At 36.7% G+C, this 17352-nt stretch overlaps 1 protein-coding gene and 1 non-coding gene across 3 annotated transcripts; one reads left to right on the forward strand and one right to left on the reverse strand.

Moving 5' to 3' along the window:
- Positions 1–813: 813 nt before the first annotated feature.
- LOC106162177 (solute carrier family 60 member 1) lies at positions 814–17352 on the forward strand. Of its 2 annotated transcripts, XM_013539358.2 has the most exons (12): positions 816–1617; positions 6788–6802; positions 9574–9769; positions 10982–11206; positions 11861–12014; positions 12228–12370; positions 12796–12888; positions 13214–13294; positions 13627–13774; positions 14221–14291; positions 14978–15095; positions 15859–17352. In XM_013539358.2, exons 1-12 carry the CDS (start codon positions 1175–1177, stop codon positions 16071–16073), a joined length of 1902 nt encoding a protein of 633 aa, XP_013394812.2. In that variant the 5' UTR covers positions 816–1174; the 3' UTR covers positions 16074–17352. The 2 variants fall into 2 exon arrangements, with proteins under 2 accessions (XP_013394813.2, XP_013394812.2); XM_013539359.2 differs by lacking the exon at positions 6788–6802 and having other exon boundaries at positions 814–1617.
- On the reverse strand, positions 7578–7651 carry Trnat-agu (transfer RNA threonine (anticodon AGU)). Its single transcript has one exon. It is a non-coding gene; the product is annotated as a tRNA-Thr (tRNA).

The raw sequence follows: 17352 nt of genomic DNA on the forward strand, positions 1-17352 counted from the left end.
TTAATACTCTCTCTCTCTCTCTCTCTCTCTCTCTCTCTCTCTACACGATGTTCAAACATTAGTGTGTTGGTCATTTTTGCTCGTTGTTATCTATCAATCGTGCATAAAAAGTGGCATTTTAAAATTCCACTGTACACGCACTATAGACACTATATCAGTCTTGTCTCCCTGTGTAAGTTAAATTGCTTAAAGATGTCATAAAAAAGATACCATCTCAAAAGGAGGGACTGTTAAACCAGCTGTTAAAGAGGCATAGATCATAGTCACTGCAAAGGACACATGGGCGCTGTTTATAGACAAAAGTTCAAGAGTTTTTTTGGTTATTTGTTTGTTATTGCATAGCGCACGTGTGTGTGTGTGTGTGTGTGTGTCTGTGTGTGAGAGAGAGAGAGAGAGAGAGAGAGAGAGAGAGAGAGAGAGAGAGAGAGAGAGAGAGATTTCCCCTTTTTCACATTTTGCACTGTCCACATTCAAAGATAAAATCAGGTCAACATCGTCCAGTCGCATTTTAAAAAACTTTGTTAATGACACATGGCACGCACATGGACATTTAACTGACTCTTTCACTTATACGAATGATATCATCGTTAATGTTGCCCCTTTTCCAACAAAATCACCTACCCCTTTAACCCGAATAATTCCCCCATCCCTTTATGCGCCTCTAACCATGATTGCCTTATACTATTCCGTCTTCTGCGGTGCAATTTTCTCTATAATTCAACATGTCGATAAAGAGATGATAAATTATTCATAGATAACTAGATAATGTTCTCACAGTGGAGGACAATCAACACAGAGTAGCTGGAAATATCACGCTACTCCAGGCGCCCTCTAGCGACGAAGCCAGATGTCACGTTCCTGACGCGAAGGTTCATTTATTGAAGCACTATCGCTGTCATCGAGAGCAGAGTGGACGACTTTCTCAGTCGGTCTGGTTCTGTGGAAGAGTTCAAGTTCATGAGGTTAATTTTCGCTTTTAACACACTGACACCTACACGTAAAAGGTTGTGCACACCAGTAATGCACTCGCCGTGAATCCTACATCGTCTTATTCATGGCTGAAGCGACAAGAACCCCAGAAGCGTTCCATTAACACACACGGAGTCAACAGGCTGTCACAGCTAACGTTTACCTGAAGCGTACGTTACATCACATCCCGTTCGTGTAATACGCCATGGAGCAGAATGGAAACCCCCACCCAGAATGGGAAACATTTGACGACGACGAGGGGAAAGACTTCTCTGAAAAATACGACAGAGATAACATTAAAGAACGGAATAAGTCAGACTCCTGGCCGCTGTCTTCCAAAGTGAATGGTACCACGAATGTCAACAGGGATCTGACACACTCCGCCGCGGCGGAGGCCATGAACGAAACCACCCCCCTCTGCGCTGAGGAAGTCAGCTTCAAGTCCCTGTTCCGACAAAACTGGCACCCAACCATTGTCTACTGTAGCGTTTTCTGGAGTTTTGGGATGTGTGTGGCGTTCCTGGGACCGACGCTGTTGGACCTTGGGTGCCAGACGTCCACGGATCTGAACCACATGAGTTGGGTATTCTTTGCACAATTGCTGTGTACACTTATTGGATCTATAGCGGCCGGTTACCTGGTGAGAAGGTAGGTACCACTGAAACTGACCAAAATAACGTGAGTTTTGTTTTTTGTGCGATCGTAGGTGTAAATTGGGGGTGGGGGTGGGGGTGAGGGTTCGGCTCTGCGCCGTTAGATTTTGTGGCAGTACCTTATATGGAGGGGGTCTATGCCGAAAGTTTCTGTGGCTGTGTCTTACATAAGTGTTCGGGGGGGGGGGGGGGTCGTATGGGCGATAAGAGTGGGTGTAGTCTGTACACCTAATTCTTGTGGGTGAGCATCCTAGAACATCAGGGGCACAGTGTCACAAGGTTTTTGTGCGTTAACCGAGTAAAGTCACTTATGAATTTCCCTTTTCCACACTTGAGCTCCCCTCTCCAGGGTAGGGTACTGTTTTTATAACGATCAATTGTTCCTCCCATGCACTACTCCCCCCATGCCCGAACCCCCACCCCAATCCCTAGCTTTGCTGCTGCAATTTATATACTATATGCCCCAAAAGTCATTTCCTTCTTAATCAGCAAGTATAATAGAGAAAAAAGGAAAGCTTGTCATTAGAGCAGTCTCTTGTACTCTTCCGTCAGATAACGTTTAGACGGTAATCTACGGACATCTTTTATCGCTGATTATACTTTACGTTTGCCGCGTTATACCTATCAGATGGTAAAAGAGTAGCATAACCTACAACTCTTCCTCTTGTCGACGTTGAATAATGTTTAAATTACTCTATGAGTCCAGGAGGGTGTGTCTTCCGTTGTTTGTCGAGATCCCCGCTCTGATACTTTTGACCATCTCGTGACAGTGCATCATTGAGTAGCGAGGATTGCCAGTGACCTTATCCATTTTAACCCGTTCATATACAGTGGCAAGTCCTCAAATTAAATATAGGCATTAAGAGGCGAACGCATATATATAAAACTGTTACTTGTTAGATTGGCATTGGTAAAAGCAACGATCTATAAATCCGACACCGAGCTCTAAACTTTCCATTTTTACCGTCACGATAGAAAATCGCCAGGTTCTTACTCCATTAAGAAACACTGAAAAATAGACACTCAGAAATAAGATACGGATTTTTGGGACGAAATTTTGTGAACGGATTTTGAAAGGGTATTCCTTGTTGATAAAAAGAAAATAGCTAAAATTTCCAGAAAAAGTAATTTTTGCCATATTTTTGTCTAACGCTAATTGCTCGTCTTTAATCTTCTTAAAAAACGTTCTGGATATACAGACACGGTGAGCTAGATAATAAAATACGACAAGACTTTTGCCATGGCTTAATGTTTCTACACATGCATGGGCAGCATAGAATTAATGACATAAATGGTTTCACATCGTCTTATGTCCATCTATACTGAACATTCGTTAAGAGTCTTACTAGATAAAGCATGACCAAGTACGTGAAAAAAATTCACCCGTTCCTCAATTTGCCTTAAACTATAGTTTAATACAACATCTCAGCTTTTGTATAAAATATGGAGATGAAATAAATAGAGCCCTATATCGGGTAAGGTACCATAGTGTCCCCTCGACATAAAACATAACATATGCGTGTATAAAACTAATTTTTCACTTCGGATGCTCTACGAAATTTTTCCATATTAACAGTTAGAGAGCATTCACAATAAAGTTGACCCGGGGACTAACTAGTCCGCGTATCGAATATGGTGCGCACTTGATAATGGACTCCCACCGTCCCAGCGGAGGCAGAGCAATTAAATCTCGTCACGCATTCAAGTGGGTGGCGCCATATTTGATCCGTGGATCTGTTAGTCCGCGGTTCAACCTGTTCAGAATGCTCCCCTAGTAACTAAATGAGTTCTTGCAATTTGAACGTCGAGCCCAGCGTTTTGGAATCTCAAGGGTCTAATAATATAACTCTGTTAACCAAGAGTAATATGTCTTGGTTATTTTCTTATAATCCAACACTATAGAGCATTAGAAAGCTCATTTAAAAAGTATGTCATTCTTTTCACTTATCTAGTTATTTATTCATTGTGATATTCCAAATTATATGTTCTTGAAGCTAGAGAGATCTAAGGCTCCGTAAGTGTTTCGGGACTAATATCAGCATATGTATAACTCTTATGTCAAACCATGACGTACGAATGTTTAACGCTCATGAGGACGCAAGCAAGATCCTTGAAGAACCATAGTTATCTTGTATTTGTACAATAATTGAGGTTTTACCTTGTAATACGTCTGGTTTTACCTGCTTCGGAACAAATCCACCTGACACTGAATTATCCCCCTGAGAATATAGATCGTGGAAGTGCAGCTAGCCTTCTGGTTAAAACCATGAATTTTTTATTTTCAGAGAAGATTATGTCAATTTACATGACACGCATTATGTACTCTGCGTCCTCAGGGTTGTTGTCTCCACGCATATTTTTATACATAGGACCGCCGCCTGCGTCTGTTGTCGTCGTGCACTTTTCATCGTAAACACGATACAGAAAAGGAAAATCTTGTAATTTTTTAGTCTCAAACTTACAGAAATGATCCACGGTATTAAAACACCGCTTGTAACGTACGCAACCCAGCCTGATTAGATTCTTGTATTGAAGTTACGTAGTTTTTGTGAAATTATCATTTTCACATATTGGCATTTTCAATGTGGAAATTTGAAATCCCATGGGCCTGAAGTCCTGTTATCATTTTCTGAATGTCCAAGTTACTTTTAGCATACTGAAATGCAGCGAGTAACGTTTTATCGTATTGCATCAAAATTGACAATTATTCACTGTCGTTATTTCTGCTTTATATCTGTACATTTGACAGCTTAACTACCGTTAAAGCATTGAATCCTTGTATCAGGCCCTCGATTATTCTGAACAACCTATTAAAACTACAGGTCTATGCATTTTGAGTTTCAAAATGTTAACAACCAAGTGCCATATTATGTCTCTCTATATATCACATGTACCACGAAGGCAGGGGACGGGAAGCAACCGTTGGTCACCATCGCGGCTTTCTGTGTCAGATTCTGTCAATCAAAAATTTATGGACTGGGATACAAAAGCTGAGATCAAATTAGACCTGACATACATATGCACCAGTCACCACAAGTTTCAAAATAAACAATTGATTTGTCTGTTTTCTATTCACCAGAAAGACATTTCAATGCAGTGATTTGCATCTTCAAAACAGGACACGCACAAACTTCAAAGAGAGTTTTAAAAAGATATACAGGAAGCTAGAGTTACTGTCTTGTAACGTATATGAATTATTAGTGCTAGTTTCTTACACGACACAAATAAAATCCACATGCCAAAAATAAATGAATAAATAGATAAATAAATAAATAAAAGATAGAAAAGACCATTAATCTCCTGGACAGCAGAAAAAACCTTTAAACTATCCCTTCTACAAATGTCTTGTCGTAAATTTGACCTAATATTTCCCTCCAGTCTATAAAGCGCAGAAGTAATAGAAAATATCTGTGCAAATATCATTTTTTGAGAAGAAATGATGTAACGAAACTCTGCGGCATATCTTCAAGTTATCCATTTTGATAATATACGGTCGCATTTGGTCAAAATTTGAACCAATGATTTGACATAATATGACATAAGTACCTGCGTAATATGCATCTTTAAGATAAAAAAATTCAAAGGCAATAAAAACATTAGACGCAAGGTGATTTTTGCCCTTGAAACCCCCCCCCCCCCCCCCCCCCCCAAACGAGCACAGTGATATCTAAAAAATGGCAATATCCCACAGGGAATTTCACATCGCCTGCGACACCTGCGTTTTGCGCGTCCTCCCTGTTAATGTGTCATCGCTGTATCGTCCCCAGAGGAGAACAATCGATAAGCGATGAAAATCGATAGAAGCAATATCACGTTCAACATGCTAACGTAAACGCAATCTTGTGGTGAAGACAAAACACTGCAATAATACTAATCTGCTTTGAAAATACAAGCTCAGTGTGTGTCTAGTGTCTAAATGTACATATTAACAAGACCAGCCTTCTTTTCTACGGTGCCTTATATCGACTGTGGCGTTCGCGGACTTAAATGGCGCGTTAGACCTTCGTATAGCAAAAGTTTTCTTTTCCAGGAATTTTTTTCAGCTTTCTCTTTTTTTACCATGGCATACCCTATCCAAAAACGTCAAGGATATAACTATCTTCCCTCCTTCCAGTTTATAACTTCTAACTTTACCGTTGCTAGTGAAATTGATCTCTCTCTCTCTCTCTCCCAGACGACACTGTCTCAAAAACTAGATACTTAGAACTAAAAATGGAATTGCGGTTTATGGATCGTAATTCTGTGAAAACTTCTGGATATAATATACGTTAGTGGTTAGGGGAAAATGTTGCTATTTCCTGGAAAATACAAATATTTTGCTATATTAAGCACTTAAGCTCACTATGTGTCTTTAGTCGCAAGTTGCCGCAGTGATAACGCTTTCGTGTTTTTAGCAGAATTTTGCAAAAGACCAATTCTTATTGCCCTTTATCTTAATGCCAAGAAGGCGCTACTTGCGTTGTCATGGTTGCACATTCATTGACGCCGTGGTTTAGAGAGCTTATGTTGTAAATAAATAGATGTGCTTTGTTGTTTGTTTATTTGTATAAGGACTAAAAGCAAAGAAACTTTCGTCTTATCTCTCGAAACGTAAAAAAGACTTCTATATTACACGACGTACATTAAGCACATTCAGAGCAAGATGATCCGCGGACCAAATACGACCGACCGAATTAAAAGCGTTGTCGTTAATTCCCTGATGGTGTCCCCGCCTCCACACGCGCTGCTGCTGCAGAGGCCTAACAATTAAGCCTCGGAGCCGAGGTCAAATAAATTTAATGGCGGAGGAGGGGAGATCATCAGAGAATTAGCGGCATCGCTTTAACGTGGGGCAGATCAGTTAGTCTGCGGGTCACCTGCTCTGAATGTGCTAATGAGGTTCAACTCCAAGCCGTGTAGGATGGCGGAGCTCCTGTACAAGACTACCAAGAGTTGATGGCGCGTTGTTTTCGATTTTTTATTACAGGGTTTCTTCCATTATCCCTAGACAAGTTTTTATGACCTGTCGACTCACTCAGTATGATTTCGTGAATTAAGATTGAATTTAATATGAACGTTCTCTGAACCCGAGACCTACGTGAACTGCTTTCGTTTACTCTTTTCCTCATTTATCGCTCGTCTTTTTTTAATGCTTAAACCATAATATGCTTTTATTAATATTTCAGCTGTGAGATAGATCCGTAAGTATAAAGCACAACCATTTAAAACGTGTGATTATTTGTGGTGAGGGTTTCTTCCTTTAATGCATTATTATTTACTTTTTAGGAACGGGTCCGATTTCTTTAGATGAGACGATCTTCAACTTCCTCTTATACAGAGATTGTACTAAGTTACTAATATATAATCTATGTGTGAAAATCTAATGCAAGCACGATATCGTGGGGTTTCTAGAACAAATCTTAAATTCCTTATGATATAGAACTGGGTAGTAATTACTTACACTACAATCTTTTTTCTCGGAATGGGAAGTAAAATAAATATGACTGAGTTCGGCTAATGTGGACGTTTTTTATTCTCGGGTGAACGGTTAACATGGATGTCGTGCGGAAAGAATCTCGGGTTTGGGTGGATTCTATTCTTTAGGGAATGGCAGTTACTCTCTTTGGTATAGTTTTGTTTTGTTTAGTTCAGTAAATTGGATGGATTGCAAATTATTCAACATAATGATGGCTGTCGTATTTCAACTTTTGATGAATTATTGAGTTGTCTGGCCTGTTTTATTCTGCTGCAGTATTATGCTGTTCGTTGGGAAAATAAAATATATATATTCTCTTATGTGGGTATTACAGTCACGTCAACTGTATGGCTTTTGCTCACAAATATGAATCTCGAATAGATATTATTAAATGTTTGTCGGTAATATATGTAACATCTATAGACTATATTTTACTTTACTCGTGTTCAATAACTTACATATTATCAAATATTGTAAAAATGCAACATTTATACAAAAAGAGGCCCTACTGGGATTCGAACCCAGGATCTCCTGTTTACTAGACAGGCGCTTTAACCAACTAAGCCATAGAGCCGAGATGGTGATGACGACTTCCATTTCTTCTCTTACCCATTGTTCATCTTATGCCACATAGTTATGAACACGTCCTGTGTGTTATTTCTTATCTGATAATGTATCCCATACACTTAAAATTCATGTTTCTACCTGGACGTTATGGTCATCAGATTTATCATAAAATAATCGCAAATTAAAGATTAAACTGAGCAATTCGATTTATGCGTTTTTTGCTATCAAAGAATAATTCGATGAACGCCCACTTTGCTGGTCAATTATTTTGGCCGAGTGTTTCTTTAACTTAATAGCCGAGCTACAGCAATCAGATTATCGATAAACGAAGTGGAGTTGATGAGCATTTTTAGATACGTCCTTATCAAATCGGAGGGAATTACTAGTAATTTGTTGGTTTTGTTATCAGACTCAGCTACAGAACAGGCCTGTGAGGACAGCTGTTTGGGTCTTTGGGGTCTCACATAGGTATTTATATAAGAGTGCTGAAAACCCAAATTGAAAAATGCCATTGATAATTAGGCTCAAATGTTTATGATACCACAGAACAATCGTTCTCCGTACTGTAAATGGTTCATAGTTTATGAATATGGTAGGACTTGAGGAGCATCACATAAGGTTTTTCATAAATTTCCCCCCCCCCCTTTATGTCTTATAGAACTACCTTTTATAGTTATACTAATGTCAGTAAATATAATAATAATAATAATAATAATAATAATAATAATAATAATAATAGCTAAGGCTTTACAGCAACTTTTCTATGACCTGAAATCAGATAAAGATCAACCTACTGTAATTCTACGAAAGAGGTCAGGTGCTAAATAGCTGCTTTTTAACTGTTCCACCTATTTCTGACTGTCTGTAAAACAAACAGCAGCCTTCTTGAGATATTCATCATATGAGGACTTTCGGAGAGCGTTGCATGCAGTACTGTAGTATAACCCTGTAGGAAAATATGTTACTTAGTGTCACTGGTAATTTTTTTTTTTTTTTTCGTTTCCAGTTGGATATATTTGAATTCATCTGTCACATTCTTTTTAGTTTGTGGTTCCGGGATTACCGAAAACATGTCTCCCATCGTTATTGGGGGAAAACATACTCCGTTCGTGTGAGAGAGACGCATCAAAGTATATCAAATAACGCAAAATTAAGTCGCTCTCAGTTAATCACAAACCAATTAGCACAAATGTATTGCGAAACGCTTCGAGTTCTGTCAGATAAATCAGAATTGATCACGAATATACGCTGTACTTACCACCATACAGATTTTAGGTGTGAAATCTTACAGTGATTTATTGTCTCGTTGCATTCATCGTTGTTATTATGTGGTTTGTACAGAACTACCACCGCGATGAGGAGGAAGGTTTATTGTGCAGAGCTTGTCGCAAAATTGGACAAGTCATTACTGTGGGATAAAACGCACAAAGATTTGTAGAAATCAGCGCAGACTCAATGGCGTCTGCCTTAATTATTATTTTTTTCAGCAGTTAAGAAATCTACTTTGTGATATCGCAAAAAACATTACCCCATAAACTATAAAATAAGAACATAATTGTTCGCTACAGAGACAGGTTTTTTCCAAAAGGTGTCTTTTATTCCCAATTTTCAATCGATTCGACAAAATCATTCTGGTATTAGGATTAAAGCATAAGATACTTAATTTTTTATGTGAGTTATTGATATTGCAATTGCATACTACTTTGTCGTAATATTGGATCAAGAGTAGACTAAGTGTTTTTGTATTGCATCAAACTCTATTTATTGCATTTACTGTTTTTAGATTACTAGCGACTTGATAATACTGCCCATTTCCGTTGTTATACCGGTGTGGAAGTAAGCAGGACACAATGCCTCAATTATTATTCCAGGTATATCACATGAGATACGCTAAATCAAACGCCAATATTCCTTTTTTTTTTCTTACAGGATATCCACGGACGTTATCATACTTGTCTCCACCATCTTAATACCGTTCTCCATGTTCGTTGTTCCCTTCTGCGGGGTGTTGTCGACCCTGGGGGTGGTGCTAGCTCTCATGGGGCTCAACATGGGAGTGATTGATTGCTTGGCAAACTTACAGATGATCAGTTTATATGGGGAGCTGGTGGCGCCATTTTTACAGGTTTGTTTTGTGTTGCCTTTGAAAGACATGGGCTTTAGTCCTTTATAAAGTCAAAATTAATTTTAACTCTTTCCCCTTCTATCATCCTGTTTTCTTTCTTTTTTTTCCGATACGAGTGCAATCTCTCTCTCTCTCTCTTATCTTGCTAAATAATCAAAATTTTTGAAGGTGATTTCTTTTTCATCTTTTGTAATCTTTACTTTTATTTAAAAAATGTGTTTGTGTGTATGTTTGTGTGTGCGCCGGTGCGCGCGCTAATTGTATAATAATAATAATAATAATAATAATAATAATAATTTATTGAGCACAGAGATGTTTTTACATTTAAAGGCTCTCTCACTACCATGTGTGTGTGTGTGTGTGTGTGTGTGTGTGTGTGTGTATGAGTAATTTATTGATGACAGTAAATATGTTCTCCCTTGTTCTGCGACGCTCTTACATATTTTATGCAACGCTATGAATCAAAAACATAATTAATGCAAAAGCTTTCACCCGCTGGGGATAAACACCCCTTAAAAGTCTATAAATGATGAGCACGTTCCATTAAAAAATAATGGACATTAGACCAAATTTTCCCATACCTAATATACAAACCACACTGTCCAGTTTCGGGCCACCGCGTTTAGGTGCAGCTAAGGTGAAAAGCCATGTTTAATTAGTCTCTCTTCAGAGTCAACCATATTCAGTATCCTGCATGCGAGATGGCAATCGCATCAGGGATAAGTGGCCTATAATATTGCGGTGCCTTTTGTAATGCTGCAAATTGATAAGTATTCTGATATGTCGACAGAAATGATGATACATATAGTTTAGTCGATAATATACACGTTAGCTTCAAAGTCACGAAACGCATGCTATGATTGGCCAATTTTGTGACCAATTCATACTATCAATACGATGCAAGGCAATTTTGGAAGACTCGTGCCGATGGGGACATGACCGGGGGAAAACTGCAGGCATAAAGACAATATGGAAAGATATGAATGATGATGGCCAATTAAGTTGAATAAATACAGTAGCTAAAGTTACAATAAAATTATTATACAAAATGTGAAACTAGAAAGATATTAAAAACAGAAAGTTTCAGAACAAATTATACGTGTACATTTGATATTATTTTGCTTTTGGTGGGATGAAATGTTATATCTAAGGCGGACAAGCATTTCAATCGTCACGCACTCAATTAAACATGGCAAATCAACTTATTTTCAGGCGATGCATTTTTGCTACGGCTTTGGCGCCTTCGTCAGCCCGATGATTGCCGAACCTTTTCTCTTGAACGAAGACTGCACGCCGTTTATAATAGGGGTAGAAAATATGACGGACGCCGACGGTCTCATCCCCCTTAACGACTCGTCCCTACCCGCACACAGCGTCTCTGAAGCTCAAAGGATGACTCATGTGAAATACGCTTTCTGGTTGATGTCGCTTGTGCAGGTAAATAACAGCTGTCGCTTCTACGGAAAGACTCCAGTTCCAAAGAGTGGGGTCTTAATTTTCATGATTATTTTTCGGTCTTTTTTTTCGGTCTACTTTGATTCAGGATACAGTGGTTCACTTTATGAGAGTAGCCACTGGTCTAAATCGTAAGCCGTTTCTTTCTTGTTACAAAACAGGCGCAATGCTTCATTTAATTACACTAGCTCTGATTTATTCTGGGTCAAAGTTGGCTAAAACTTAGTCTAAAAGTGATTGTTTGTTTTTGGTCTGCAGTTCTTTAAAACGGCACTTCGTTGGCAGATTGGTGCATCATCTCCCATCCACTCACACAAATGCACGCTTACGGAATGAACCAGACCTCAGATGAACTAAACCCATTGATTGTTGTCATAATTCAGATAAGAGATAATAAAGCAAATAATGACTGGGAACAACAATATTAGAAAGGTAGATCATTGTGTTAGGTGTACTTTTTGAATTGCTTATTTCTCAACAGTCGCATTCTGCACAATGCTCGCTGCTTCAACCCTTTTGGACATGAGTCACACGCCAGAACAATATTGAAGTGTTCCTGGCGCAAACCACTACATTAAAATGCAGCCTTTTCCTTCTGTTTTTCTTCTTTTCATTTATTCATCATTTTTTTTTCAGCTGCCAATTCCGCTTTTGGTGTGCAGTCTTGTCTTCAAGGACCAGCTATGCCGGGCGCTACGCAATACTTTTGGAGACTCCAAGTTATTCTCGGCAGAAAGCACTCTGTCTGTCAATCACTCCGCAGCAATAAATGGTGACATGGAACTTGAAGGTACTTGTACGGGAAATAAGACATGATTTTGGAAATTTTTGAAGAATATTATTATGTATTGAAAACAGACTTTGAGTGTGTTTCAGTTTAAATGCTGTGAAATGGCACATCTTTAATAGTAATTAGTCACAGATATACGCTTTAATTTTACAAAATTAAATAACAATTTGATTTGACATAAATTTAATGGTGATTGAATTTATTTCTTCCCAGGGAAAGGGGAGACAAAATTCTTCAGCCAGTTCCATCACATAGCAGGAATAGACCCAAAGACAGAGTTCAAGATCAGCAAGAAAGAAATTATTGGCATCTCAGCCTTGACAGCTCTTATTCTATTTATGTATGACGGTTTACAAGTATGTAACCTATTGTTATTATTTTTACTTTCTGTTCTTTATGAAGTGTATTCTGGACATCAAAGAAAAAGCCTTTTTTGCACACCCCATCCAGTGTCATATAAAATTATCATTATTTTAGCAGTACAAGTAATACTAGTATTTATTAACAATGTTTATTTACAATGTTTGAAAAGCTGTCTTTTTACAAGACTTAAGTATATGTTTTCTACCTTTTCTGCCTATAAGCCCAGGAAGGGGGCCTGGTCACAACCATGAGTATTTTATTTTTATGTTGATTGTTTCTTTCACTTTCCTTCTATATCAGTGTTCCTCTTTGGACAAAACATCTTTCAGATAGAAAAACTTGTCTAGTCTCTTTAGAAACAATTTATTTTTATGTCATGCTCATGATTAATTTTCATATTTTTTCATCCATTTTACAGTCAGTATATGGAGGATATGTTTACTCCTATGCTCTCAAAAGTATTGTTGGTCTTAACAAGACAGAGGGAGCTTATCTGAACGCTTTATTTTGGGTAAGTCATATTTAGTTTTTTTAAATAAGCATGTATGTATGACGAAGAACTAGGCCATCTTTTTTCATACCACTCTTAAGCCCCGTGCAAAGTCCTATTGTTGTTTAAAGTTAAGAAGACAAACTACCAGTGATTTTTTTTTAAATAAAAAAAATAGAAAAGTTTCAATGGCAAATTTGTGTTATGCCTTTAACGGTCAATGTCTCATCCTTTCAAATTATTATAAAGAAAATAACATTAAATTATTTATCACCAGTTTAAGAGACTGACAAATAAGAGCTTTTAAGATTTGTTATTTTGCCACAAATAATTTTTGTTTTTTCAGGGCACATTTGCTCTTGGTAGACTTGTATCCATTCCACTAGCCACCAAATTTTCTTCAGCATTTATGCTTATCTGCAACATAGTAAGTATAGAATGTGCTCTGTGGTAAAGGTCTGTGAGAGTACTGGATGGCAATGGTTGTGACTGGTGTAGCAACAGAACTGTCATCATTGTGTCAGGTGCGACAGTAGAATGTGCTCATTGTGTGAGGTGTCAGCATTTGGATGTGACAACCAAAAAATGTGTTTATTGCGGCAAATGTGCCAGTTTAAAGCTGATTATTATTAGGTGTGACAGCAATTACTTTATTGTGATAGCTGTGATAAAACATTATTCAAAGTAAATCAAAATTATGTATTGATATTTTTCCATAAAATTTTCCATTCTCGAAAAATCTATCTTCTTTTTTTCCAGTCTGGTTGTGTGATATCTATGATATTAATACTGAGTCTGCGGCACAATCACATTGCCCTGTATTTTGGTACAGCTTTCTTTGGGGCCTTCCTGAGCAGTGTGGCTCCCACCACGATATCTCTAGCAGAACAGTTCATAGATATCAACTGTAAGTAAATGAAATAAGTAAATCATGTCATAAATATGTTTTATCATTAACCATAATATATCTGTAAAAAAAATTAAGATATTTTTGTAAATGTAAGAAGGAAGTGTGAAAATTCTTAAATACAAGCACCATAAAAAAGATTTAAAGGGGTAAAAGCTCTTCATATACAATTCAAAATTCCTCAAAAAAGACATTGTAAACAACATGTAGAAATATAATACATTTCATTTACCACCAAAACATGCATTATCCCAATTATTCTGAAACCTGTGCTTGCCATCAGATGGCTTCCTTCCATAATAATGAGATTATTACAAAACCACACTGAAAAAAACACTACACTAACTTTAAATGTTGGAAGGGATTCATAAAAAACTGGAAAGTTTAGGCAATTAATGTCTTTTACCTCAGGAAAATCAGTTTCATTTTTGTTTCCTTCATTCCAGCCACCATCACCACAGTAATTATTGTCAGTGCTGCCATGGGAGAGATGATATTTCCAGTGATAGTGGGACAGGTATGGCATGTGCTTGCATGCACACACACACACACACACACACACACCACAGTTCATTAGCTGTAACATATTCATTTATTTGTTTATTTATGCACTTATTTCTTCTGTTGTTTTATTCAATATTTTATTTATATACCTATTTTCTTATTCATAATTTGGTCATTTTCAGTCAAGATGTTATTTTCATTCTTCATTCTGAAATGCCAGGTCATTTAAAGAGACTGAGTTTCCTTAATTCTTTTATGTGTCAATTTATACACTTATCTACATGAAATAAATAGATATTACAATTTGATGGTAAATGTTATTTAACAGCGCATTTATCCTATGCTCTTTTATTAATAAACAAAGATAATTAGAGGCTGTACTGTTTGTCTCTAAGTATATACCTGGTGTAAGGTTATTACTGAAAATTGTCATGCACCCTATATTTCCCATATTTTCCTTTTAATAATTTTTAACTGCTCACCAAAATGTATTTACTGGTATGAAAGCAATAAACATTTCATAAATATTGAATCATAACAACTTTGATTATCACTAACAGGAAAATGTGCAGGGAGTGGTTATTAAAATTCATTTTCAATTGTTTAAATTGTATGAGTAATTACCAAAGTAATGTCTTGGGCCATTATGGAATAGTCATAACATTCTTACAGATGCAATATTTCGTTTCTTTTTTCCAGATGTTTGTTGACCTTGGTCCAGTCAGTTTTCTGATATTTGAATGCAGCATCTGCATATTTTCTTTACTCGTATATGTTGCCATATGGATGGCAGGCAGTGGTACTTCAAAGTATAAAGGTGAGAGAGAGAGAGAGAGAGAGAGAGAGAGAGAGAGAGAGAGAGAGAGAGAGAGAAAAACTATATGATTAATGTATGTTAGAGTTACAGGAATGTAACTTTATTATTCTACAACCTAACTCTACAAGACTAGACGATCAACATAATGATTGTGCCTCGTTGCCCTCACAAGAATATCCCAATGTTTTTTTTTTTTCATTGTCACAACTACCACAATCAGACTACTCATTCACAATGAAATTTGTACAGGAGGCAAAAATATATTGTATTTATGACTGTTTAGCACTTGAAACACCTGACGCACTGCTTCCAAATGTACATATTCAACACAGCAGATATTTATGACGCATCTGAAATGTGAAATATATATATATATATATATATATATATATATATATATATATATATATATATATATATATATATATATATATATATATTTTTTTTTTTATTGCAAATCTCAAATAAGTACAGATTTCAGCAAAAAATATAAAATTTATAAATAACTAAATAAAAATCACACTCATTCTCTCACTCACTCACTCACAAAGAGACACTCAGTCATTTGCAATATATATCTATATAGTTACTGTGTCATTTAATATATATGTCAACAACGATATATTGATAACCTAATAGTAAAATACTTAATAAATAATATGATCTAATACAGATAAAAACAAATATGTTTGAAATGTGAAATATGCTTGAATTTAAAATAAATACTCATGATTAAGAATTAATCTTTTTTTTTTCACTCCAGCCACAAGCGGCGGTTCATTCGTGTGGTGCTCAGCACATATCAACAAGCACAAGACGCATGAAAAAGGGACTGTCAAAACCACTGTCAAATATTACAGCCGAATGTCAGAAAGTGTCAGTGACACAGACATGGATGAATACCAGGGTATTCCAGGCTATAAAACGACCCCACACTACCCACAGAAAGACATCGAACAAAACGGCCAAAATAAGTAGATGGATGTCAGAAGTCGTCATTGGCACATGTCAGCACATGGATGTGAGCAAATGTCTTTGGCACAAATGTCAGTAGATGGGTGTCAGAAAATGGCATTGACACAGATGTCATAGTGGAAATGACATGGCAATAAATACAAAAAAATTGTAGTGACACTAAAATACCTGAGAGAAACAACATAATCAGGATTATTGAAATGTGAGGTGGTGTCAGTTCCATGTGGATTGATGTTGGAAAATGCCAATAGCATTTGTAAGCAGTCAGAACCAGAGGTGACCTAGAAGGTGTCAAAAACAGATAATTCCTAAATGTCAGCTTGTATCAAAACTGGCACTAGCAAATAAATAAACTGACACTAGAAAGAATTAAGACAGGCCAGTACACAGACAATACGAGGGCAATCAAAAAAGCACATAATAAAACGTCGTAAGAACATGATTCTTGGCAATACATTTAATGTATATTTCATGAAACATTGATGTTAATATAATACCCAGGACTGACTTACTGACACTTTGACTTATCTAGTAGGACCCATGTTGCAATACTTTATTTAAATGTGGCTTTTTCATAGTATTGACATTTAACAACTTTTGAAGGATTGCTTATGCTTTTGATATTGAGCAGTATACTTAAGCAATGCAGCCTTGGTTCAAATACATAAAGCATGTCTTATCAAATACATAGAGCATGTCTTATCTTTTTCATACATTGCACAAACATTCCTAATTGTAATCAAAACAAAACCAGCAAATCTCCATGAACAACTACTTATGTGTACTTCTACCAGCACGTGCATACACACACACACGCACACACTTTTCACTTGCACTAATTACTAATTATCCCCAGTCTTATCTATATATACTTCCCAGAAATTCTGAGGAGTGAATTTCAAAAGCTCATGAAAACACTTTTTTTCATGAAAGCATATTAGTTTTTATTTCATAGTTCCTTATGTTAAGGATTATTGATATGAAATTGTATTGTGTTAGTATGGAAACCATATTATGTAAAATATGCCTATGTCTGTGATAAATGTTTTCTTTACATTCTGTGTGACAGCTGGTGTAGTGCACTAATCTAGTATTTTAAAAAGGTTTCCATAAAAAAATCATCTTTAGAGATATTATGTTTTATTTTTAACAAAATGATTTCCTCTTGGCCCTGTGAATTTGAACATATGGCAGTGTGTATTTTCTATATCATTATATGTCTGAAAATCGCACAAGATTTGAATAAACATGAAAGGATAAATAAATTGTCCATTCTTCAAGA

The sequence above is a fragment of the Lingula anatina genome, chromosome 6 (genome assembly GCF_051362555.1).
Source record: "Lingula anatina isolate TDL-2025a chromosome 6, LinAna3.0, whole genome shotgun sequence".
Taxonomy (NCBI): domain Eukaryota; kingdom Metazoa; phylum Brachiopoda; class Lingulata; order Lingulida; family Lingulidae; genus Lingula; species Lingula anatina.